General features: G+C 33.0%; 2 protein-coding genes across 3 annotated transcripts; both read left to right on the forward strand.

Annotated features, from left to right (window-relative positions):
- The first annotated feature begins 14,560 nt into the window (after positions 1 to 14,560).
- Positions 14,561 to 21,905, forward strand: LOC116111852 (uridine kinase-like protein 3). Of its 2 annotated transcripts, none has more exons than XM_031398016.1 (15): positions 14,561 to 14,682; positions 15,368 to 15,534; positions 16,178 to 16,269; positions 16,877 to 16,946; positions 17,315 to 17,433; positions 17,778 to 17,874; positions 18,454 to 18,533; positions 19,002 to 19,196; positions 19,300 to 19,383; positions 19,508 to 19,568; positions 19,895 to 19,955; positions 20,569 to 20,662; positions 20,749 to 20,821; positions 21,040 to 21,122; positions 21,257 to 21,706. In XM_031398016.1, exons 2-15 carry the CDS (start codon positions 15,381 to 15,383, stop codon positions 21,449 to 21,451), a joined length of 1,458 nt encoding a protein of 485 aa, XP_031253876.1. In that variant the 5' UTR covers positions 14,561 to 14,682; positions 15,368 to 15,380; the 3' UTR covers positions 21,452 to 21,706. The 2 variants fall into 2 exon arrangements, with proteins under 2 accessions (XP_031253876.1, XP_031253877.1); XM_031398017.1 differs by lacking the exon at positions 14,561 to 14,682 and adding an exon at positions 15,166 to 15,244 and having other exon boundaries at positions 21,257 to 21,905.
- A 124-nt stretch (positions 21,906 to 22,029) lies between these two features.
- On the forward strand, positions 22,030 to 24,197 carry LOC116111853 (fructose-bisphosphate aldolase, cytoplasmic isozyme 1). Its single transcript, XM_031398018.1, has 3 exons — positions 22,030 to 22,442; positions 22,923 to 23,605; positions 23,699 to 24,197. The coding sequence occupies exons 1-3, from the start codon at positions 22,415 to 22,417 to the stop codon at positions 24,059 to 24,061; spliced, it is 1,074 nt and encodes a 357-aa protein (XP_031253878.1). The 5' UTR covers positions 22,030 to 22,414; the 3' UTR covers positions 24,062 to 24,197.
- The last annotated feature ends 568 nt before the right edge of the window (positions 24,198 to 24,765 follow it).

A 24,765-nucleotide genomic window follows, 5' to 3' on the forward strand; every position in this document is an offset into this window, starting at 1 on the left:
CAAGTAGAAAGGAGAAGAGAGTTTATTGACAGAACCCAGGTGATGAAGGGGAACATATTTGAAAAAAAAAAAACAGGCGATTCATTACAGTTGCATCCATTAATGCTTAGAAATGAGAACAGGTAATTTGATTTGGGATTGTGGAAGAAAATTATGCATCCACCCTATATAATGGTGCGAAAAGCTAAACGTGTGGCACAACACCACATTCATACGATGTCTTTAACAAACTAAGGGCGCTGCCATAAACTTTTTCTTGAAGTAACCAAAATTGCCACCAAGCTATCACTCACCTACAACTTCTCCTTTGCAAGTCCTGATCATATTTTATTTTCACACTGCTTTATTGATACATCCCTCTTAGCATCGTTTAATTTCACTAAAATTATTTTCAAAAAGCATCACATATTCTTTATATGAATTTTCATTAGTCAAGTTGATCTCCAAAAAGCATTACATATTGCTTTTTAGATGCTCAACCCAGGCCAGGTTTTTCAGGACTCCCAATCTGATGGAGACAGAGAATCAAAACATGGCCTGCCAGAGCTTTGAATGGATCAAACAATTGTTCGGGCCACAAAGCAATGGTTCACAAACAAAGCTTTACGACAAGAGCAAGACAGGAAGTGGGCACTTGATAACATCAGCACTTGCTTTTTGCTGAATGTGGAGATACCATTTATTTATGTCCTGCAAATATACAATAAATTGAGCAACCAAAAAAAAAAAAAAAAAAAGATACAGCAGAAGTATCGTATAATTCATATAATCTATTCACTGAAACTTCTTTACCTATATTTTTACTATTAGCAGATTTTACAATGAATGTATATCTTATGAACCATCACAATAATAGGATAAAGTTGTATGTCCCAAACACTTCTGTGTCTTAAGCCCCACATGTTATAATAAGTGCTTTTTACAAAAGTGCTTCTTTAAAAAATCCATCCTTTAGAATCTAATACTATTTCTATTAATTTAGAGTAACATTACACTACCAACTATTTCTCACAAATTTTTATGTGACAACTCGCAATTTATCAACTTACAATTATCGATGGGATCTATTGAGACCACATGGAATCGTTCTAACTAACCAAAACAAATAGAACCACACAACTTGGCAATACATCAAACACTTACTCTACACCATCAAAATAATCATATTTTCAAGTGTCCAAATTTCATTATACACCATAGCAACACAATCTCATGATTATAAGGAATCATTAAAATCATCAGAGTTTTTCAAGAGATTGCAAACAAAAGCTCGCTTTGAGAGGAATAATGAAGATGAAAGATGAAGAGAAGATCGCAGATATCTTAATGTGGTGGGGCAACCACCATAAGGTGACATGGTCATCCTGTCTTCATGCTGACTAACGGACCCATCACGCCATTCATGCTTTCACAAAGTAAAAACAACAAATATCCATTAAACATGAAAATCAAAGGGTGCATTTGGTTTATATTTGGATAGTTTTGGGAATAATATTGGTAGATGAATAGGGAATATTACGAGGTAAAATTAAAAATTTAAAAAAAAGCCCAAAGGTTTACTAATTTAATTAAACACCGCAATATAAAATGATAAAAATACCCCCACCACCTGTAGTGCCAGATTTCGGCCACCACGCGGAATCTAGCCAAAAAATCCGTTACGACCCAGACCGGTCGATCTGTGTCGTAACGCGTGGATCTGGTTGAAAGGCCAGATCTACGGCCTGCTGTTGCCGTTGATAGCCGGAAGGCCAAATCGGTGAATTTCCAGCCATTTCCGATCGGTAATTCACGTTGTGACAGATTCCGGCTACCACTGACAGTGGTTCCAAATCTGACAAGTTGGGTCACGGGGGTGTTTTTGTTAATTTTTAAACTTTTTTCAGGGGTATTTAATGAATTAATAACCTTATGGGTCTAAATAATTAAAAAAATAGGTAATATTTCTAGATAATTTGCAAACATTATTTGGAGAATATGATTGGGAATATGGGCAAAATAATAAGCCAAACATGCCCAAAGAAAACCCAAGACCACAATCAAACAACTAAAACTAAGAAACCCCGAAAAGGAAAGGGTGCAAACCGATTCAAGAGCTTCATAACAAGAAAGATGCCGTTAGATCTGCAAATTACGTGACCGGCTGGAGGATTGAGAAGGATCGGAGTTAGACTGTGACTGTAGTCTTGTAAGAGAGACGATAGTTGAGAATGAATGACAAAATAGATAGAAAAGAAAATAACCTAATGCCTATTGAAATTGAATTTTTCCTATTTCCTTTTTTTTTTTTTTTTTTTTTGGTTTGTTTGTTTGTTTGTTTATTCTGTGCAAGCATCCACAGTATCACCTGGCCCACCCATAAAAAACCGGGTGGTCGGGTACATTAATTTCCCCACGAGTCTTACTATATTAACCTTTACCTGCAAACAATTACGGTACAGCGGTGCGAGGGTACTATCCCTTTTTGCCAGGTCTAATTTTGAGTATTAGGTTAACACATTGGGCTAGTCGGGTTAATTATTATCTAACAGTTTTTTGAATCAAAAGTTGCTAAGACTAAGAAAGACTCTGATATTGCTGTTAGCTTGTTGCTCCTGGCAGTAATTACACGATCAAACTTTTTAGATTGCACATGACCAAACGCATGCAAGCTACCTCTTTAATATGTTTATGGCTTTGGTTTCACAATATGTATGTATAAAATGATCAATAGCATGCTCTAGTTTCTCAGCCATCCAAATAATTGTCAATTGGTGAAGTGGATCCTGTAACATGCTGAAGAGAAGTGCACCAAAAAGAAAAAAAAAATCATATTGAAAAGTAATCTCAGTGTTGAGTCTTGAGATTTGTAAATCCTGTAAATTATCACCAAAACGAATCCATTGAAAAGCAGTACTCAATAGATCAAGTGCTGAAACTTTTCATCTCCTACTCATTCTGCTGCATATTCTTTGCAGAAATGGTCCATGTTGGTTTTGAGAACATTATCCATAATGGGAATTTCTTTGTTTACCTTTCCAGGATTCTTTTACACTTCTGCAGATACTTCCCTTGTAGCTTGTGGATTATAGATTTCAGAGCCTAATGAAAGAAGAACGCTGGGGAAATGTGAAACCAAAAATGGGCTACACAATTGAAGATACTAATGGGCCAGAAGTAGGATGATCTTTGTTTTGCTTCTCCACTGCTCAACTGGGCCAATATCAAGCCCAATTGAAAAATCATTGAACTGAGCGAGCTATGGCTTTGCCAGAAGTCCAATTAACAACCCATATACGGTACCATCTGTCAAGTGTCAACCTCTTTAACCCACTTTCATTTCAAACCCAAAATGGTCCTACCATAAAGATCTTCCATGCTTCTTCAAATAAATATTTTCCCCATTACCACAAGGGTGATATTTACCTCACCAAAGCTAGAACTAATGCAAATAATGTTAAATGGATGCTGCAAGATTTATTACATAGAGAAGATGATGTTATTCTTTGAGGTGAGAAGACAAAAATACTAGAAATGTTTAATGAATATGGCAAAATAAGAATTCTCAAGTATGGACATGTTATTAGTTAGTGACTTAGTGTTGATGTGCGCTTAATAAAATTTTGATTAAACTTTCTCACAATGAAGACCAAAAAAGTTCGTATTTTAACGTTGCTCTACACTACAAAATTTGCATTCTAAAGAAAAAAAAATATGGCTTAGATTAAACATTTTATTCAAACTTTTTTCTATAGAAAATTGTAAAAGTTTGCCTTCTAATTCAAATACATCACGAGGCTCATATTTTAAAAAAGAAAAGCACGAACATAGTTGCTATCAAATAACATTAAAAAAAAATGATATTTCAACCAACCTTTCTTACATATAAAACTGAAAATTTTTGTCTTTTAATATTAATGGGCACAATGAAGTTGGCATTTTAAAAATTATAAATATAAATGATATGACTAAATATACATACCTTGACAGATTGCATCATCTAATTTGCTCGAACTTATTTCCTATTTACATCCAATAATTGATCGAATGTGCTTAGTTATGTTGATCTCAAATCGATTAAATTCTTTCTTAATCATGTGTTACACATGAATTCCCTTGACTTATTGGCCAAATTTTACCTTATCTTTTCCTAATAGAGGACAAAAGAACTTCCAAAAATTCAAATAAAAGCCAAGACTAGCATCCAAACATTGTCTTCTTATTTCATCTTCTTAGAAACTTGGTTGGAAAAGATTTCTCCATAATTAATCGAGATTATCCAAAACCAACTTAACAATGTGAAAATTATAGTATAATAATTTTGATAGCAACTTAACAACATTTTGATTTAAAATTGATAAATGGATTTGAATAACTCACAAAAGTTAACTTAATGAATGAGGGAACCCAACCACATACATACATCATAACAACCTACTAACTTGACGATGTGGGATAAATACAATTTCTAACTTCCTTCCTCACGCCCGCCGTGCAGGGTCAAAGTCTAAATCCAAACAAATGTAATTCTGGTACCATGATAAACCAGCTTAAATAAAATTCACTCACAATAGCTAACTCAAGAGAGAATAAAACTCAACCACATAGATATACCATAACAAAAAATTTCATTCAATTTCTCCATTAATTAAATACAATCCTCAATTAAAAAAAAAAAATCTTTAAAAATTATTATGAAACATGTGTAATATTATATTTATTTGTATGTTTGTTAAATAAAATCTCATTATATATATTCACTTTGAAAACATTAATTATATAATTAATTGTTAATGACGTGGTATCTTCATCTTGATGTAATGTGAAATTATAATATAATATCATGGTCGGTATTGTTGTCTCACTTGATAGCAACTTAACAATGTCTTGTATTAAAGTCTTCCTTCATGTTCTTCGTCAAATATAATCCTTCACATTATTTATATATATGCGTCAAATAAAATCTTATCCTATATATATTCAATTTAAAACAATGAATTTTAGTAATAATTAACAAGTCATAAATAAAAATAAAATCGATCACACAAATATATAATTATCGTGGTACGTTCATCTAATTTAAAATTTGTCTTTAACATCAAAATATATGGAGAAAGTTAGTATGTCCACAAACTTCTGTGTCTTAAGCCCCACATGTTATAATAAGTGCTTTTTACAAAAGTGCTTCTTTAAAAAATCCATCCTTTAGAATCTAATACTATTTCTATTAATTTATGAGTAACATTACACTACCAACTATTTCTCACAAATTTTATGTGACAACTCGCAATTTATCAACTTACAATTAATGAGTGGGATCTATGTGAGACCACATGGAATCCGTTCTAAACTAACCAAAAACAAATAGAACCACACAACTTGGCAATACATCAAACACTTAGTCTACACCATCAAAATAATCATATTTTCAAAGGTCCAAATTTCATTATACACCATAGCACACCAATCTCATGATTAAGTAAGGAATTCATATAAAATCATCAGAGTTTTTCAAGAGATTGAGAGATTGCAAACAAAAGCTCGCTTTGAGAGGAATAATGAAGATGAAAGATGAAGGAGAAGATCGCAGATATCTTAATGTGGTGGGGCAACCACCATAAGGTGACATGGTCATCCTGTCTTCATGGCTAGACTAACGGAACCAATCACGCCATTCATGCTTTCACAAAAGTAAAAACAACAAATATCCATTAAACATGAAAATCAAAGGGTGCATTTGGTTTATTATTTTGGATAGGATTTTGGGAATAATATTGGGTAGATGAATAGGGGAATATTACGAGGTAAAATTTAAAAATTTATAAAAAAAGCCCAAAGGTTTACTAATTTAATTAAACACCGCAATATATAAAATGATAAAAATACCCCCACCACCTGTAGTGCCAGATTTCGGCCACCACCGCAGGAATCTAGCCAAAAAATCACGTTACGACACAGACCGGTCGAATCTGTGTCGTAACGCGTGGATCTGGTTGAAAAAGGCCAGATCTACGGCCTGCTGTTGCCGTTGATAGCCGGAAAAGGCCAAATCGGTGAATTTCCAGCCAATTCCGATCGGTAATTCACCGTTGTGACAGATTCCGGCTACCACTGACAGTGGTTACCAAAATCTGACAAGTATGGGTCACGGGGGTGTTTTTGTTAATTTTTAAACTTTTTTCAGGGGTATTTAATGAAATTAATAACCTTATGGGGTCTAAAATAATTAAAAAAAATAGGGTAATATTTCTAGAATAATGTGCAAACATTATTTGGAGAATATGATTGGGAATATGGGCAAAAATAATAAGCCAAACATGCCCAAAGAAAACCCAAGAGCCACAATACAACAACTAAAACTAAGAAAACCCCAGAAAAGGAAAGGGTGCAAACCGATTCAAGAGCTTCAATAAACAAGGAAGAGATGCCGGCTAGATCTGCAAATTACGATGACCGGCTGGAGGATTGAGAAGGATCGGAGTTAGACTGTGACTGTTAGTCTGTAAGAGAGACGATAGTTGAGAATGAATGACAAAATGAGATAGAAAAGAAAATAACATGCCTATTGAAATTAATTTTTCCTATTTCCCTTTTTTTTTTTTTTTTTTTTTGGTTTGTTTTGTTTGTTTGTTTTTCTGTGCAGCATCCACAGGTATCACCTGGCCCACCCATAAAAATACCGGGTGGGTCGGGTACAGGTAATTTCCCCACGAGTCTTACTATTTAATCCTTTCCTGCAACAATTACTCAGGTACAGGCTTGCGAGGTACTAGTCCCTTTTTGCCAGTCTAATTTTGATTATTTAGGTTAACACATTGGGCTAAAAGTCGAGGTTAATTATTATCTAACAGTTTTTTTGAATCAAAGTTGCTAAGACTAAAGAAAGCATCTGAATATTGCTGTTAGCTTGTTGCTCCTGGCAGTAATTCCACGATCAACTTTTTAGATTGCCAATGGACCAAAAGGAATCTCACCTGAAAATTTATGTTGTTTGAGTACATCGGTCAATTGTGTGTAGTTTACAATTTCACAGGTATATACCGGACAACCTGAACCTAAGAGCATCTCCAAATACTCTTTATATGACATAAATTCTTTATTATAAAAGTTTATTTAGAAATAAGAGTCCAATAGATTCTTTATTCTTTAATATAAATTAAAAATGAGTTTGACTCTCTACATTTAGAAAGTCAAATTTCACTCTCTATCCTTTTAAATAATAATTGCAAGTTTTCTATGCTTTTATTTATATTTATCTCTCCTTGAAAAAACAATTTTATTTTAAATTGCAGTTTTCTTTTGAAAAAACATATTTTCTTTCCTAAAATTTAAAGAGTCCATTGGATTTAAATATAAATTTTGTTCTTTATATTTAAAAATCAATGAATGTTTTTTTTTTATAGAAGATGCCCTTGGATGCTCTGGTAAAGGAATTGGAGCTTTACAAGTTTTTCAAAACTCTGGATGCTGCAGTTGGAAGATTCTTTGAGATATCCAAGAATATAAACTCTCTGTAGTTTCCAAAATCAGGAATTGCACCCGCTAACTGTTGTTCCATAACGATAGCCCTTGAAGCTTCACAAGTTTTCCAAAACTTCTCGGTATGTTGTCAGTAAGAAAATTATTCGAGACATCAAAGAATATGAACTCAGTGCAGTTTCCAAAATCGTAGGTATGCACCCTTAAAGGCGTTACCCCATAAGCTTCAACTTGAAGCTTCTAAGTTTTCCAAAGCTTCTCGGTATGCTACCAGTTAGAAGATTCATTGAGACATCAATAGATGTCAGCTCTTTGCAGTTTCCAATTTGACTTGGGATTGGCCTAGAATTAAAGTCCTATACAACTGCAGGATTTGCAACTCACAGTAGTTTCCAATCTCTTTTGGGATATGACCTGACAGTTGTGTTTCATAAAGACGTAACTGTTGAATTCTTTTGAGCATTCCAATTGACAAAGGAATACTTCCAGAAATGTTGGTTTCAGGAAGCTTAATACAAGTTGGTGCAGTTTCCTATCTCCATTGGTAGTTCACCCTCCAGATAATTCCAACTTGCTCAAATTTCTGTAGCTTGCTCAATTCTCCAATAGTTTTTGGAATTTTCCCACTGATTGATTCTTGCAGAGTATTAGAATCGAAAACTTGACAAGTTTCCAAGCTAGAAGGAATTTTGCCTTTAAGAAAGTTGCGTGAGATATAAACTTTGCAATCTATTTAGCTGCATATATCCTTAGGATTTCACCTGAAGTAGTGTTACTGAGATCAATGAAGTGAGCTTGCCCCATTCTCCAAGTTGTTTTTGGATTTGCCCGTGAGATTGCAAGATGATATAGTAAGATTCTTCAAGGACTTAGAGAATTGAAATTTGAAGGCAATGACCTTCCAATTCTACTCCTTTCAGGCTTATATTCACCACTTCTCCCTTTGAGTTGCAGTAGATCCCAAACCATTTGCATGGACTGGAGTCTGCGGATTCCAATTTTTCAATGCATCAGCTGGCTGTTTAAACTGTTCTTCATGTTAAAGAGTTGGCCTGTTGTTCAATAGAATAACAAGTAGAAAGGAAAGAGAGTTTATTGACAGAACCAAGGTGATGAAGGGGAACATATTTGAAAAAAAAAACAGGCGATTCATTCAGTTGCATCCATTAATGCTTAGAAATGAAAAACAGGTAATTTGATTGGGATTGTGGAAGAAATATGCATCCACCCTATATAATGGTGCGAAAAGCTAAACGTGTGCCACACACACCACTTCATACGATGTCTTTAACAAACTAGGGCGCTGCCATAAACTTTTCTTGAAGTAACCAAATTGCCACCAAGCTCATCACTCACCTACAACTTCTCCTTTGCAAGTCCTGATCATATTTTATTTCACACTGCTTTATTGATCCATCCCTCTTAGCATCGTTTAATTTCACTAAAATTATTTTCAAAAGCATCACATATTCTTTATATGAATTTTCATTAGTCAAGTTGATCTCCAAAAAGCATTACATATTGCTTTTTATAATGCTCAACCCAGGCCAGGTTTTCAGGACTCCCAATCTGATGGAGACAGAGAATCAAAACATGGCCTGCCAGAGCTTTGAATGGATCAAAAATTGTTCGGCCACAAAGCTGGTTCACAAACAAAGCTTTAGGACAAGAGCAAGACAGGAAGTGGGCACTTGATAACATCAGCACTTGCTTTTTGCTGAATGTGGATTACCATTTATTATGTCCTGCAAATATACTAATTGAGCAAACCAAAAAAAAAAAAAAAAAAAAAAAGGGTCTTAGTACAGAAGTATCGTATAATTCATATAATCTATTCACTGAAACTTCTTTACCTATATTTTACTATTGGCAGATTTTACAATGAATGTATATCTTATGGAACTGTATCATGAATATAAGTTAAAGTAGCGATTTGCTCATCCCACTTAGACTTTTCTCATGGAAAATAAAGAAAATGAGATGTCTTTCATGATAAGGTAAGAAGCAAATTTTGATAGCAAAAAATTAATGTGAAATCTCATAATGAAAGCAAAGTTGTTGAGTACAAAAAGACAAAGGCAGATTTAACACCACAACAAATCCCACCATCCAATTAAAATTTGGTATTTATCGCTCCCAATCTCTTTAACCCACTTTCATTTCAAACCGAAAATGATCCAACCACGAAGATCTTCCATGCTTCTTCAAACAATATTTTCCCCATTACCCATAGGGTGATATTTTACTTCACCAAAGCTAGAATAACGCAATAATGTTAAATGGATGACGCAGATTGATTACATAAAAGAAGATGATGTTTTCTTTGAGGTGTGATGACAAAATAATAGAAATGGTTAATTATATGGCAAAATAAGAATTATCAAATACAAACTGTGTATTAGTTGCTTTGATATGCGTTTAAAGGTAAAATTTCGACTAAACTTTCTCACGGTGAAGACCAAAAAAGTTATGCTTACACTAACAATTTGCAATTTAAAAAAAATAATATGTTTACTACAACTGAGTCATATAATAGGCAATTTTTCAAAATTCATGTAAAATAACTACTCTGTCTTATATTTTTATCTGGTTGTATATTCAGTTGTAATATAGCATTACTCTTTAAAAAAATATGGCTTGATTACAATATTTTGTCCAAATCCTTCATAGAAAATTGTAAAAGTTTGTCTTTTAATTTTAATTACGTCACAAACTCGTATTTAAAAGAGAAATCAACACATAGTTGATATCAAATATATTAGAAAAACAATATTTCAATCAACAACTGTATTGCATATAAAACTGAAACATTTGTCTTTTAATATAATCAACGCTATGAATTGGTATTTTGAAAATTATAAATACAAATGATATGACTATATATATACCTTTACAGATTGCATTATCTAATTTGCTGGATATATTTAAGTGAATTTTTTTCCTATTTACATTAATCATTGATTAATTGCTTAGTTATCTTGATCTCAAATCCATTAATTCTTTGTTAGTCATGTGTTCCACATGAATTCCCTTGACTTATTGGCCAATTTTACCTTATCTTTCTCATAGAGGATAAGACTAGCATCCAAAATTGTCTTCTTATTCCATTTTCTCAGAAACTTGCTTGAAAAGGACTTCTCTAAAATTAATCGACATTATCTAGAACCAACTTAACAATGTGATATTATGTATAATATATTTTGATAGCACTTAACAACATTTGGATTTAATAATTTCCTTCAATTTCCCCATTAATTAAATATATCAACCTCAATTAAAAAGAATTCTTAAAATTATGACAAACATGTAAATATCATATTTATTTGTATGTTTTGATATAATGTGCCTTCAGCCAGATCGTTTAGAAGAGACACACAGTGTCAATGCCTTCTTTCCTACTTCGATACCATTTTCATAGGCCTATAGTTTCGACTCAATGGAACGCCCGGTGCACACCAACATCACACTTAAGAGAGGGTAAGCCTACACATATGCTATTCATCGCTCAAGGTCTACTAATTTCGTCTTGCTATGGACTCATCATGAAAGCAACTCCAACTCCGTTCAGTTAGTGTAGCGATGACCTAATCCTTTCTTCATTGTCGACTATGAAGAGGAATCCTAATGCCTCATGCACTCTCTTCTCACATAGCACATTCCTCCTAAGAGTCTATGAAACATTGCCAGTGTGCATGAGGAACAAACTTGACGCCTCAGTTTTCACACCCTATGTGAATGTTCCGCAACACCTTAATATATTTTTCCCTTTGAAAACATCAATTATGTAATTATTTGCTAATGTGTGTTGTTGCATCTTGATGTAATGTGAAATTAATTAATATCAGGTTGTTATCGATGTCTCACTGATAGCAACTTAACAACGTCGTAAATGTAACCCTCTCCTAGAAAAGACGAAAACCATTTTTATTACTTTTAAAATAGAAGCTTTCGATAGAACATATGTATCACTTTATTATAATATGTCGAATAAAACCTCACCCATATATATCAATTTAGAAATAAAAATAAAATGATCGCACAAATATATAAATTCATGTACGTTTATCTAGTTTAAATTTTATCCGAACATTAAATATATAAATTAGTAGACCACAAGCTTCTCTGTCATAAGACCCACTTGTTATAATAACTGCTTTGTACAAAAGTGCTTCTTAAAAAAATAATCCATACTTTAGAATCTAGTATTAGTTTATTACACAGACAAAGAAGTTATCTTGTTAATCCAAGCTTGGTCCTAGTTTGAGTTCAACTTTGTCCAAATTTTTGTTTTTTCCTTCCGATTTTATTTAAAATTGTTTAGACTTAATAAATGTACAATATTTATATAAACATAATTATAAGCTCTTATTTTATTCTAAAACCGTATCAACTTAATTGTCCTGTCTTTTATAATTCAATTTCATAAATTCGCTTTCATTATCCATTAATTAATACTTTCAAGCTTAAATTTTCTAAGCTGCATAATTGGGTTGCGTCATCACTATGAAACATATGGTCGATTTTTTGGGATCTTTCTTTTTTCAAACGGGACAAACATAGAGAGAACAACCGATTCCCTAAATGCTTTTTAATACTCTTAACAATAATGCTAGATGTACAAACAAATATTACATAGACTTCTATACAAACTGATGTGACAGAAAATGAATAAGAGTGAATACAAAAATTCAAATCTGTCACATTAGTTTATATATAAATTTTTTAATTTATTTGTAGTCTGGTATTATTCATTTCTTAATGTCCTGATTATTCATTACGGATTTCATAAGGCCAAAAACATTATGATTTGTCCAAGTAGAATATAATATTAATTACTTCTTTAACTATCATCATGGTGCATTTGAAAATTCTATATAGAAAAGTGCTTTTTCCCACCATGTTTTTACATATAGTTTGAAAATTTTTAAATTTTAAATTTTAAATGTTTTTTTGTTTTTTTTCTTTCAAAAATACCCTTTTGCTTCAAATAAATAATAAGGTTTGGATTAACATTTAATTAAGGAGATTATTTAAATTAATTAAGTTAAATTATTAGTTTAAGAGCATTTTCAATAGTGCTCTTTATTTTAAAGGGCATAATTTACATAAATAAAGAGTATCTTCATTAATTTCTAAATATAAAAAACAAAATTTGTATTCAAATCCAATTTTAAATTAAACTTAATAAATATGAGAGAGATTTAATAGGAGAAATAATTAATAATAAAACGCATAAAAACTTATAATTTATTAAATAAAATTAGGATAAAAAGTAAAATTTAACTCTCTAAATATAAAAAGTCTAGCTCTCTTTTTAATTTATATTTAAAAAATAAAAAGTTTATTGACTCTTATTTTTATGAACAAACTCTTTATAATAAAAAATTTGAATTATATAAAAAGTTTTATGAAAATATTTTAACTACGAATATTCGGATCATACCCAAGAGTTAAAAAAAGAAAAAAAGAAAAAGGGTTCTATAAAGATGGAGAATCCCAAGATAATCCAGATTTTTTTTTTTTAATTTGAATATTTTTTAAGATTCCTGAGGACCCACTAGGAAATCAATGATTTCTAGCCATTAAAAAATTGCAAAATAATTCACAAATTTTATTTTATTTTATTTCTTCTCAAAATAAATGATATGGCCTACACATGGACAATCAAATAATTTTAAGCTACAGCTCATTCTTCAGAGCTGTAGGCTACAATATTGACTATTGAGGCTTTGGTTTTATCTTATCTTCCCCTATCTTATGTTTTATTATATTATATTAAAGGGAAGTGAAATAATATAAATTTAAAAAATTGGAATATTAATAAAAAAAGCATGATAAATATGAAAATACTTATCGTTTTTATTTATTAAATTGAGTTTTCTTCAATATAATATTATATTACGTAGAATTTAAATTAATATGAGACAAGAATTTGATCAAATAATTGATTTTAAATTTATATTTTTTATAACATTATTTCATGAATGTGACAGAAGAATATATATATATATATATAATTGAATTCTCAATTAATATCTCTACCTAAAAATGGTAAAAAGGCAACAATAAAAGGTGACAATAAAATATTATGAGTAACCAAAAATATCCCATGCACTCAATTCTTAAATGTAACATTAAATATTTATTGATTTATTAATATTAAATTGAAGACAAACTATTAATAATTATAGACCAAAAAGAAAAGTTTACTTTTATATTTATTTATTTATTTTACATATTAAATTTACATTTATCCAGAATAAAATGGGCCCGACATGTGATTGGGCTCTGACGTGGAACCACCTCAATCCAATCTGTTGCTTTTTTCTTTTACTGTAAGAACAAAGTACAAGAGGAAATCCAGTATTATATTTTATTAACATTTTTAGAAAAAATCTTTTCAATGTAATATTTATTTAATCATATTTCAATATTTATGTTTAAAAAATTGATGTTAAATTCTTATTAGGGGAGCGTATGAATAATTTGATACGTTAATTTTATTTAGAACTTTTTTAGAGTAAATATTTATTAAATTTATCCCGTTCAATATTTGTCAATAATAACGCTTTTTAAATTGTAAATATATAACATAAGTAAGTAATATTAAATTAAAAAATTATAATTAGGTAAAGATTTTTCACGATTTTTAAAAAGTGTTATAAATCATTTTAAAAAACTTGTAATTTAAGAATATCTTATACATCATACTTATATCATAGTCATTAAATAAAAATTTATCATATATGTTTCGCATTTTATTCTAGTTTTGTAAATAATATTGCATTAATCCATGATTTGATTTACTCATTTAACTTTATAATTTTATAAAGCGTATGATAACCTTGAACGTCATCTATCTGTTAACCAATGTCGACTTTGGTTACGATGGATTTGCTATCGGAGTTCTAAGTTCTAATAAAATACTAATGTCCATATTGAAGGATTTTCACAATTATAATTGGGAATATTTAATAATGAATGAAATTCATTATTTAAAAAAAAAAGAAAAAAAATCTAAGAGGGGCAGAATTGTAAATAGATTGGAAAACGATGACTGTTTTCTAAACCTAAATCTCTCCCTCCGGTATAAATACCGCAACTCAAATCTCTCAATTCTCTTTCAGAGTAATATTTTGCTTCTCTTTCAATTATTAGCCAAACTCTCACACAAACACCATCTTCAAAACCGCCCTCTCTCATTAAATTATTGTAGCTTTTCAGGTATATTAAATCATATGCATTTTAATATTAATGTTCTTCCTTTTATACTTATTTTCGTAATTAATTCTTTCTCAGATTATGTTTTGTTTGTTTAATGATCTGGGATGGCTTCTAAACAGTGAAATAAGTTAGTTGAATCTGAAAGATGAGTTTTTTTTTTATCTAAAGTTTTGATATTGTGATCAAAGTTGTGATCTTTTTGTGTAATTCATTGATTGATCTGTGTGTCTGTTGGTGAAGAATCTGATTTTGAGTTTTATCTAGATTAATCTGGGTGTGTACACGTGGCTGTGTACATGGCAATGTGTTTGGTTGGAGATGACTCAGCTTGTGTTTTGTGTTTAGTGTTGTTTTGCAACATGGGTTTGTTTTATTTGCTTGAATGAGAACAAAAAATAGTAGGACATGGAGTTGTTTTATGGTGTACGTAACTTGAAAGTATTAGTATGTAGGGTATTTTGTTTTTAGGATTTATTCTTCTTTTGGACAATGTTATTGATGCATTGGATTGGAGTTGCTACGATTGTTCGCTGGTTTTGTTTGTTTTCACATGATTGGAGGAGTAATATTGATTTTTGGTTATGGTTTTTGTTGCGGTGAATTTGAAGTTTAACCGTTTATTCTTGGTGGTGGTGGCTTTTGATTGTGGTCTCACTTTCCTTTCGTTTATGTTTTGAATTTGTAGGTATTTCTGTATAATGGGTTCTAAATCGGTTGTGGATATGATAGAGGCCTCCTCAGGGGTTCATTTTTCTGGTTTTCATATGAATGGTTTGGAGGCTAGAAATACAGAAATGGGGTATGCGACAACTTCCACACCTGAGAACATGCATAAACAGCCTTTTGTCATTGGTAAGGGCTGCTGTAAAGTTTTATTTAAGCATCACTTACAATGTTTGGTTAAAGTGGCTTTTTAGTAATTGAAGCATGCCATGAAAACTTAAATTTAATGTGCTTGATAGTTCCTTATTATAAGCATCTACCTTATAATGTTTGTCAAACTACTGTTATTTGTGAGATGAGTGATATGCTTTTTAAACTTCTGATAAAAACAAAATGAATATTTTTCATGCAACCCCTTAGTCGCTGGGTACACTGCTAAGCAGCAATAAAGGAAAAAAAGGGAAGCTTGGTGGTGCACTAGGCTTTGTCTGAGAAATAAAAAGTAACATAAGCAGTGTGAATAGAACAATGTGAGAAGATGGCATGGTTCCATACTAGGTTGGATTTGTTGCTGTGTCATGTTCTGCACTATATGTACATATGGTTTCTGGTCAGAAACAAATTCTGTATGATGTAAACCTGCTTGCATGCTCAGACACATGCTTGGATGATTGCTGTGTCATGTGTTTGGTTCTGGTTAAGTACTGCTTTGCACATGTCAAATTGCCTCTCCTTATTTTCTTGCATTACTTTGTTTCTTATACGATGACATTTAGGGTAGCTTCTTGTCATTTATTCTAGTTCTGGCTTTAATGTTTTCTTCCTGTGGCAGGAGTTGCTGGAGGTGCTGCTTCTGGTAAGACTACTGTTTGTGATATGATTATTCAGCAGCTTCATGATCAACGTGTTGTACTGGTTAACCAGGTAAGGTTTCTCCTCATACCAAATTTTTTAATTTCTTAATTACTAACCACAGTTCCCATGTGTTGGACTTTTCTTTCAGATTTATGTATTAACTCAAGTTTTGTTCAGGGGCGTTTTGTCAATCACTTAGTGCTTAAGATAGTCAGAGACTTAAGTGAATTATTGCCTCCTCTCAATTTTCCTTTAACTAAACTAGATATTTTTAACAACTTTGTTTGTGTAGAACCAATGAAAAGTAGAACATTGGCAGTGGTGATATTAACAAGTCAAGTTAAGCTGAATATGAACGATTTATCCCTTAGATATATATTTCATTTGTGTTTCTTTGTTCATACATGTTTACCTTGTGTTTTAAATTCTTTTTAATAAAGAAGTTATGTTTGTTTGGCTGTTTAACTTTTGGCTTGTTTTCTGATCTTGTCTTAACTTTGTAGTCCGAGGAGTATAAATCTTGGTCTTTGTAAAACTTAGTATAACCGTTGACCTCTTTTTGAAGTTCTTTATTTTTTTTCTGTTTTTATCAAATATCATACTTTTCTTGTGACATCTTACATGAGATGGGCATGTTTTTTCATTAAATAAATATTTTATATGAATAATGTGGCAGGATTCTTTTTATCACAACCTGTCAGAAGGGGAACTTGCTCGAGTTCATGAATACAACTTTGACCATCCTGGTGAGAGCATTTCTGTAACGTAAATATGACTTTATTAGGAGACAATGATCTGTGCTGCATTTTCTTGTAGACGCTGGAATTTTAGATCAATGGTTGATGCAAGAGCATAAGCATTGTGCATGTCTTGATTCATGCGGTCATCTTATTACTTTGATGTATTGTTGTATCATTTCCTGAAACATGGAAACATTATGATATATATGTTGCAATTCATATAAGTTGGTTCAATGGCAAAAGATAGGCAAATCAAACTTTACTAGATTTTAACAGTAGAAAATGTAACCAAGTTCTCTTCTGTACAACTGTTTTCGTTCCCGAGCTTCTGCTTACTTAGACATATCTTTACCTGATATTGCTTTTACTGTCAGATGCATTCAACACTGAGCGGCTATTACAGTCTATGGAGAAGTTGAGGCATGGAAAAGCAGTAGATGTTCCAAACTACGATTTCAAGAGTTATAAAAACAATGTCTTTCCAGCAAGAAGGGTATATATTTTTTATGGTCCAAAAAAAAAGCCATTTGACATGTAATTGCCAGTGTTTTCTGCAAATTCCTTGCAGATATCATGGATATGGGTAAATACAATGTTTGGTTTTCTGTTCTTTCCCTTGAAGAGTTGATGCACCTCTTCCATACAACGGCTGCCATTCTCTCATTATTTTTTTGATATCTCTTTCTTGCATATCTTTAACAATTATTTAGCGAGGTCTTTGTCTTTAGGCTATGTAGTGAAGAGCTGTTATAAAATGTACTTTCACAATTTCACCCCATAATTTCTGTTTCTGTATCATAGGGATCAATAACTCTGATTGCTGTGTATCATCTGCAGGTTAATCCTTCAGATGTTATCATTCTGGAAGGCATACTTGTTTTCCATGATCCTCGCGTCCGAGAGTTGATGAACATGAAGATATTTGTTGATACAGGTTGTTTGTATTTCCATCTCCATAACTAGATGTTGATTTTAAGATATTAAAGTTACTATGGGAGTAAATTTTTACATGTACATGTAAACTTTAGAAAATGGAGTGGTACTGGATCTTGTTAAAGGCATTTTTCAGTACCAAGTTTAAAGCAGTTAATGGATTGGTTTACAGAAGGCTACATATGGAACATTGGCTGAGTCTCTAGCTCCTAAAAGATGGGATATTGTTCGGCAGGATGATTAACTGTTTATACATATGTAGGATTCTGTGTATTATGAAGTTGAACTAACTTAGTAGTTTCTGTGATGAGCTCTATTAAACTTGCTTTTGATTCCTGAAACTTACATCTTTCAGTACCTGAAGTAATACAAAAGAATTTACTTGGTACCTAAAACAGAACTGCTAAACTGCATGGGCTTCGCTTTGGTTTCTACAGATATTTTTCATTTCAAAATAGTGAAACAATTTCTGTCGATGTTTCATCAAAAGATCACTTTAAATTTTAGGAATGGATATTACATCGCTTCATGGTGTTACTAAGTTGGGCTATCACTTCACATTTTAAAATTTTCAGTGCAGATGCTGATGTACGTCTGGCAAGGAGAATAAGGCGTGATACTGTTGAGAAGGGTAGAGATATAGCTACAGTACTTGATCAGGTTAGAACTTTCAAGTCTATTTATTGCATTAGAATGAAGTTTAATCTGGGACAGTGATGATATATATTGATTTTAGGCATGCTGCTTTATCATATTTATTGGAAATAGTAGGGAGCTCACTTCTTGAATTTATGGCTTTTTGGGTAGAGAAAGTTATTTAGCATCCTAAAAACTATACCTATTTAAATAGGTTGTATGGATAAGTTCTCAAATTTAATTGGGATTTTGTTATCTAATTTGTCCGTCCTTCAATTATACTCTAGGAGGTTAAAAGGTTCCAATCTATTCTGTAAATACTATTCAAGTTTTCTTATTTTTGCATAATTGTCAATTCTTCACAAGAAAAAAATGGTTTTCGCCAATCTTCTGCATTCAAGCTAATTTTGATTTTAAAAGTGGACTTTAGCTCGTGTGAGGTTTTGAAATATATCCTTTATAAATATTAATACTTAGTTAATTTGGATACAGTACTCGAAGTTTGTGAAGCCTGCTTTTGATGACTTTATACTTCCAACAAAAAAGTATGCTGATATCATTATTCCTCGTGGAGGAGATAATCATGTGGCCATTGATTTAATTGTGCAACATATTCGCACAAAACTTGGCCAGCATGATCTTTGTAAGATATACCCTAATTTGTATGTCATTCATTCAACATTTCAGGTATCACCTCTTTCTTAACCTCTGACTTACTTTATCAGACATTTATGTTGTACATTTTTCTTGTTATTTTTGGGTTATAATATTTGCTGCTGGTCTCATGCAGATTCGGGGTATGCATACCCTCATACGTGATTCTCAAACAACAAAACATGACTTTGTCTTTTATGCTGACCGGTTGATTCGTTTGGTGGGCATATGCTACTTTGTTTTGGTGGATTTGCTTCATGCTTTCTTTACTCAGTAATAGATGCAATGATTTTTTTTTTTTCCTTTAGTATGTTTATTCATCAAGCCTAGTGCACCTTTTCCAGGTTGTTGAACATGGACTGGGGCATTTACCATTTACGGAAAAGCAAGTGATTACTCCAACTGGTTAGCACATGTTATTCAATGTTGTATTGGTGATCTTCCTTTTTTTTTTCTTTGGTACAGAGAATCCAAAATCATCTTCTTCTTTTTGTATGCTTATATGTGATTTTTATCTTTTCTTGTAAAATAAGAATGGTTTCTACATCCTGCAAGATATTAATAAATTTTAGCTCTATGTTTCTCAACTTGGTTTTAGCTTTGAGGTGTTGAAAATGGCAATACTAAGGTCTGGGATAATAATAAATTTTTACTGTACCTTTTTTGGTATGTAGAGGCTGTAGTCATCATTATTGCTGTTTTACAAAATTCTCTTCTTGTTGTGAATGCAGGATCTGTATATACTGGTGTAGATTTCTGTAAGAGGCTATGTGGTGTCTCTGTTATCAGGAGGTACATGTCTAGTCTCAAATCTTTGAAGTACTGTATTCAGGTTTTTTACTACACACATTGAAAATCTACTTGGATCTAAAGTAGTCAGTAAAATTTGTCTCCTTATCTGAATGGGGGATCGTGTAATGTTTATCTGGTAGAGTGAGGGTTTGCTAAGTTTAATTTTACCTTGTTTGAAGAAATGCTGAGGATACTAATACATATTGTTTTTTAGAAAATATCTTGTTGGAGCATGGTGGGGTCCATGTACGTTCTAAGTTGGAAAGACAAGGAACTATTATATGTACTTATCCTTCTCATTGGTCATATATCATTATGGTGTCAATGACATTGATGTAACAAAAAGTGTTGTGGAAATGATATACCAATGGTGGCGGTTGTACAAGGGTAAAGCAAGGTTTAACTGTTATTAACTATTTCATAAGTAGAGTGTAACTCTCAGCTTGTTGATCCTGTACTAGGGATATAATAATACCCACTTTGCCATTAACTTCTTGTTTGTGTTATGACTCCTTTCCTTTCCTTTTTTCTTTTTCCTGATTTTGTTTTTTCTTGTTTCCCTTTTCATATGATGCTCAACAACTTGTTGATACACCTTTTAAACGGATGCAAGTGGTGAGAGTATGGAGAATGCTTTAAGAGCATGTTGTAAAGGTATCAAGATAGGGAAGATTCTTATTCATAGGGAAGGTGACAATGGTCAGCAGGTATGCAAAGTTCCTTCCCTCTTTTCTTTGTGTGTCTCCATTTCTGTATTAAGTTCTGAACTTCTATTGGTGTAATGCTTTTCCAGCTAATCTATGAGAAATTGCCGCAAGACATCTCAGAGAGGCATGTATTATTATTGGATCCTATTCTAGGGACAGGTTAGTTTTTTTAATGGTAGAAAATCTGAATCTTGTTACTTTTACATGCTTTACATTTTTCACTTTTCTTCACCTTTGTTAATGCTTTTGATTTAGTACTCATTATAGCCCGTGTGTTTTCATTTGCAAGTTCTTCCTCTGATATAGGGTAAAAGCCAATTGACCGGCTAGGATTAAACAAATACAAATGTCATTCTTTTTACGTTTAATCTTTATAGGTAACTCGGCTGTTCACGCTATTTCTTTACTTATAAGCAAGGGTGTGCCGGAGTCCAACATTATATTTCTCAATCTCATATCTGTAAGTAAAGTTAAATTCTTCAGTCCTGTTTAATTACTATCTCATTCAATGTTTCCTTTTGGAATTCCCCTTTCTGATGACTTTATTTGGAGATATTCTCATCCATGCTACAATTTTTCTCTGAATTTCACCAGGCACCTCAGGGTGTGCATGTGGTTTGTAAACGTTTCCCGAGAATAAAGATTGTGACTTCCGAGATTGATATTGGTTTGAATGAAGATTTCCGTGTCGTTCCTGGCATGGGCGAGTTTGGAGACCGGTATTTTGGTACGGATGATGATGACCAACAAATGTCAACCCCCCCTTTTTCCTCCACCACAACAGTTTAACTAGCCTGCCAGTCATTTCTCAGATGATCATCATCCGCAGAAGTTGAAAATCGACATTTTTAACTTTGTTGTGTGGGCATCATGTTTTCTTTTTTCAACAATTTTGATTTCGTCGAACCTAGAGTTTCATTTTTGGATATCCTTTTTCTTTTTTTCTTCTTTCTGAAACATTTTGAGTTACATTGGGGGGTGTTTGAGTACATTTCTTTCAAGTTCATAAATACAATAATCTACCAGGGGTTAAAAATACCAACACTCATTAGTTAGTGGGTTTTCTTCTTTTTGCCTTTGTTATACCGCTACTCAACCCCCATATAGAAATTGCTTTGCATTCGCTTGGCTTATAAGAGGAGGGACACAAAATCAAACTGCTTGACAAGCCTCCCTCTGATATATGTATTTATGAACCAAAACATTTATACAATTCCATGCTACAGTTTTGAACCCCGGATCATTTTTCGCTTGTTCATTTATTATTTTCAACATTTTTCTTCTCCGTTGATCGAATTTGCCTATCGGGGCCTGTATTGATTCTCATATATAATGCTTGAACAATAAGTTTGTAGAAAAAATTTTGTGGCTGAGATGCTGAAATTAGTAGCATCCATAAATTGCCCTTTTGTATGTTATGCAATTAATTGAGGGATGAGCTGAGCTTTTCCACACAATATTTTCAGGTTTATGTGAGCAGGATAATAGTTATAATAGTTTATATATCTTAAGTTCTTAACTGGATAGAGGCCACTTGGCTAAGAGAGTGATCACACATTGCTTTATCCGAGGATGATAACCTTCGTTGGGCTAGTCTTTTGACACGTGTTGATGCATGGGGTGGCTTGGATTTTGTTGGTATATTCCATGCTAGTTGATCTATATAGTGTGGTGCTTGTGTAGTTTGTTTTTGCGTTTTCGTCCTCTACGTATTTATCCTTCTTTCCAACTCCATCACCTTAAGCTTTAACCATGTCTGCCTTTGTGGGAAAGTATGCAGGTATTTTTTCTCTTTTATCTCTTTCTCTGTCAGCTTTATAGAACAACTTTCAAAAGATCATTCTCATTCAAGTCTGGTCTTTCATGCATGTGTTATAAGGACTGGCTACGTATTTAATTCATGAAATAACAAGAAGCCGTGTTCCGACGAAAGTATATCTTCAGTAGGATTGATGCATGTGCGTTTGTTCGACACGATGCATATATAAGTCCTCTTTATAAGAGGGAATTTGTCAAATTTAAAGGAAACAAATATCAGGATACGTAATGAGATTATTCTTAGGCTTTTAGATAAATTTGAGGTAAATTTGAGTGATGTTACGAGTTATTGGTGTACCCTTTTGCCTAATAAGAAACTACAAATGATGATAAGATTCAATCGTCTTCTTTTGTAAAATCAAATAAGGCAATGCATTAAGGAGTCCAATATTGTGACCTGAACTTCAATACAAGGCTAACAATATCAGCGTTAACGTTCCAGATGAACTTATCAAGAATGCCAAGTACATTGCCACTCCGGGGAAGGGTATTCTGGCTGCGGATGAGAGCACAGGCACCATCGGGAAGCGCCTGGCGAGCATCAATGTCGAGAACATCGAATCCAATCGCCAGGCCCTCCGCCAACTCCTGTTCACCTCTCCAAACGCCCTCTCTTTCCTCTCAGGAGTCATCCTGTTTGAAGAAACTCTTTACCAGAAAACTTCAGATGGGAAACCCTTTGTTGAAGTCCTCCAGGAGAACAATGTAATTCCAGGTATCAAAGTTGATAAGGGCACTGTTGAATTAGCTGGAACAAATGGTGAGACCACGACGCAAGGGTTTGATTCGTTGGGAGCTCGGTGCCAGCAATACTACAAGGCTGGTGCAAGGTTTGCAAAGTGGCGTGCAGTGCTGAAGATTGGCCCCAATGAGCCATCCGAATTGTCAATTCAACAAAATGCACAGGGCTTGGCTCGTTATGCTATTATTTGCCAGGAAAATGGATTGGTCCCTATTGTTGAGCCTGAAATTTTAACTGATGGAAGCCATGACATCAAAAAATGTGCTGCTGCAACTGAAACTGTTCTTGCAGCTGTTTACAAGGCTCTGAATGACCACCATGTCCTTCTTGAAGGCACTCTCCTGAAACCTAACATGGTCACTCCAGGCTCTGACAGCCCAAAGGTAACATTTACTACTACAAATATTCTTAATTTCTTATGGTTTCACTCTGTACCACAAGAAAGTACTGACCTCTAACATTATGTTGTTTCTCAGGTGCCAGCAGATGTGATAGCAGAGTACACAGTGACAGCACTTCGCCGGACAGTCCCACCAGCGGTGCCGGGGATCGTGTTTTTGTCAGGTGGGCAAAGTGAAGAAGAGGCAACGGTGAATCTAAACGCAATGAACAAGCTAGAAGTGCTGAAGCCATGGACACTTTCATTCTCGTTTGGGCGAGCATTGCAGCAAAGCACACTCAAGATATGGGCTGGAAAGAAGGAGAATGTGGGCAAAGCTCAAGAGGGATTCTTGGCAAGGTGCCAGGCCAATTGTGAAGCCACTCTTGGGAAATATACTGGTGGCAATGCAGGTGGATTGGCCTCTGAGAGTTTGTATGTGAAGGGTTACAAATACTAGAGGCCTCTCTCTCTCTCTCTCTCTCTCTCTCTCTCTCTCTCTCTCTCTTTATATATACATATATATGTGAAAATGTTCTATGTTGAATGTAACTTGTATTTAATTCTCTTCTCTTTAACTATGCTTACTTTTGTCACGTATTAATTCTACAAATTGTTGTCAACATTTTAAGAGTTGATTATATATTTTTTCAATCGATTTTCTTTTAGAAAAATCAAACAATCGGGTTAAAACAATATCACACAACAAATAAAAATTGAGACACAAAATTTACGTAGAAAACTCTCAAACAAATTGAGAGAAAAACCACAGACAAGTAAAGAAAGATTTCCACTATAGCAAAATATGAGTTATAACAACTTCTCTCTAAATACAAAGAGAAAAACAAATAAAATTCACTCTTGAAATATGAGAAATAACTTTTTGCTACAAGAAAAGGAATGAGAAAATTCTAAAAGTGATAACTCGTCTCTATTGAGTTCCTACACTCCTATTTATAGAAGTGCAATTTCTTGGCTTGGCAATTAATATTTCTCACCGTCTTTGATAGCCACCATCTTTGACCGTTTAAGTTTTAAAAAGTGAGTTTACAACTCACATTTCTCTTTTCATGGAAACTTCGTTAATGACAATTATTTAAAATATCAAAGAAGAATTTATAATAAAAAAAAAGAATATAGAATATCAAATCAGGGAAGTAACAA

Source organism: Pistacia vera, unplaced genomic scaffold (genome assembly GCF_008641045.1).
Source record: "Pistacia vera cultivar Batoury unplaced genomic scaffold, PisVer_v2 Contig650, whole genome shotgun sequence".
NCBI classification, from domain to species: domain Eukaryota; kingdom Viridiplantae; phylum Streptophyta; class Magnoliopsida; order Sapindales; family Anacardiaceae; genus Pistacia; species Pistacia vera.

Bases quoted from the DNA above. Each gene is read 5' to 3' on its own strand.
- LOC116111852 (XM_031398016.1), top strand. From the start codon at position 15,381: ATGGGTTCTAAATCGGTTGTGGATATGATAGAGGCCTCCTCAGGGGTT. The intron at 16,270-16,876 runs GTAAGGTTTCTC...ATAATGTGGCAG, and splicing joins GTGTTGTACTGGTTAACCAG to GATTCTTTTTATCACAACCT. The intron at 17,875-18,453 runs GTTGTTTGTATT...TTTTCAGTGCAG, and splicing joins GAAGATATTTGTTGATACAG to ATGCTGATGTACGTCTGGCA.
- LOC116111853 (XM_031398018.1), top strand. From the start codon at position 22,415: ATGTCTGCCTTTGTGGGAAAGTATGCAG. The intron at 22,443-22,922 runs GTATTTTTTCTC...TTAACGTTCCAG, and splicing joins CTTTGTGGGAAAGTATGCAG to ATGAACTTATCAAGAATGCC. The intron at 23,606-23,698 runs GTAACATTTACT...GTTGTTTCTCAG, and splicing joins CAGGCTCTGACAGCCCAAAG to GTGCCAGCAGATGTGATAGC.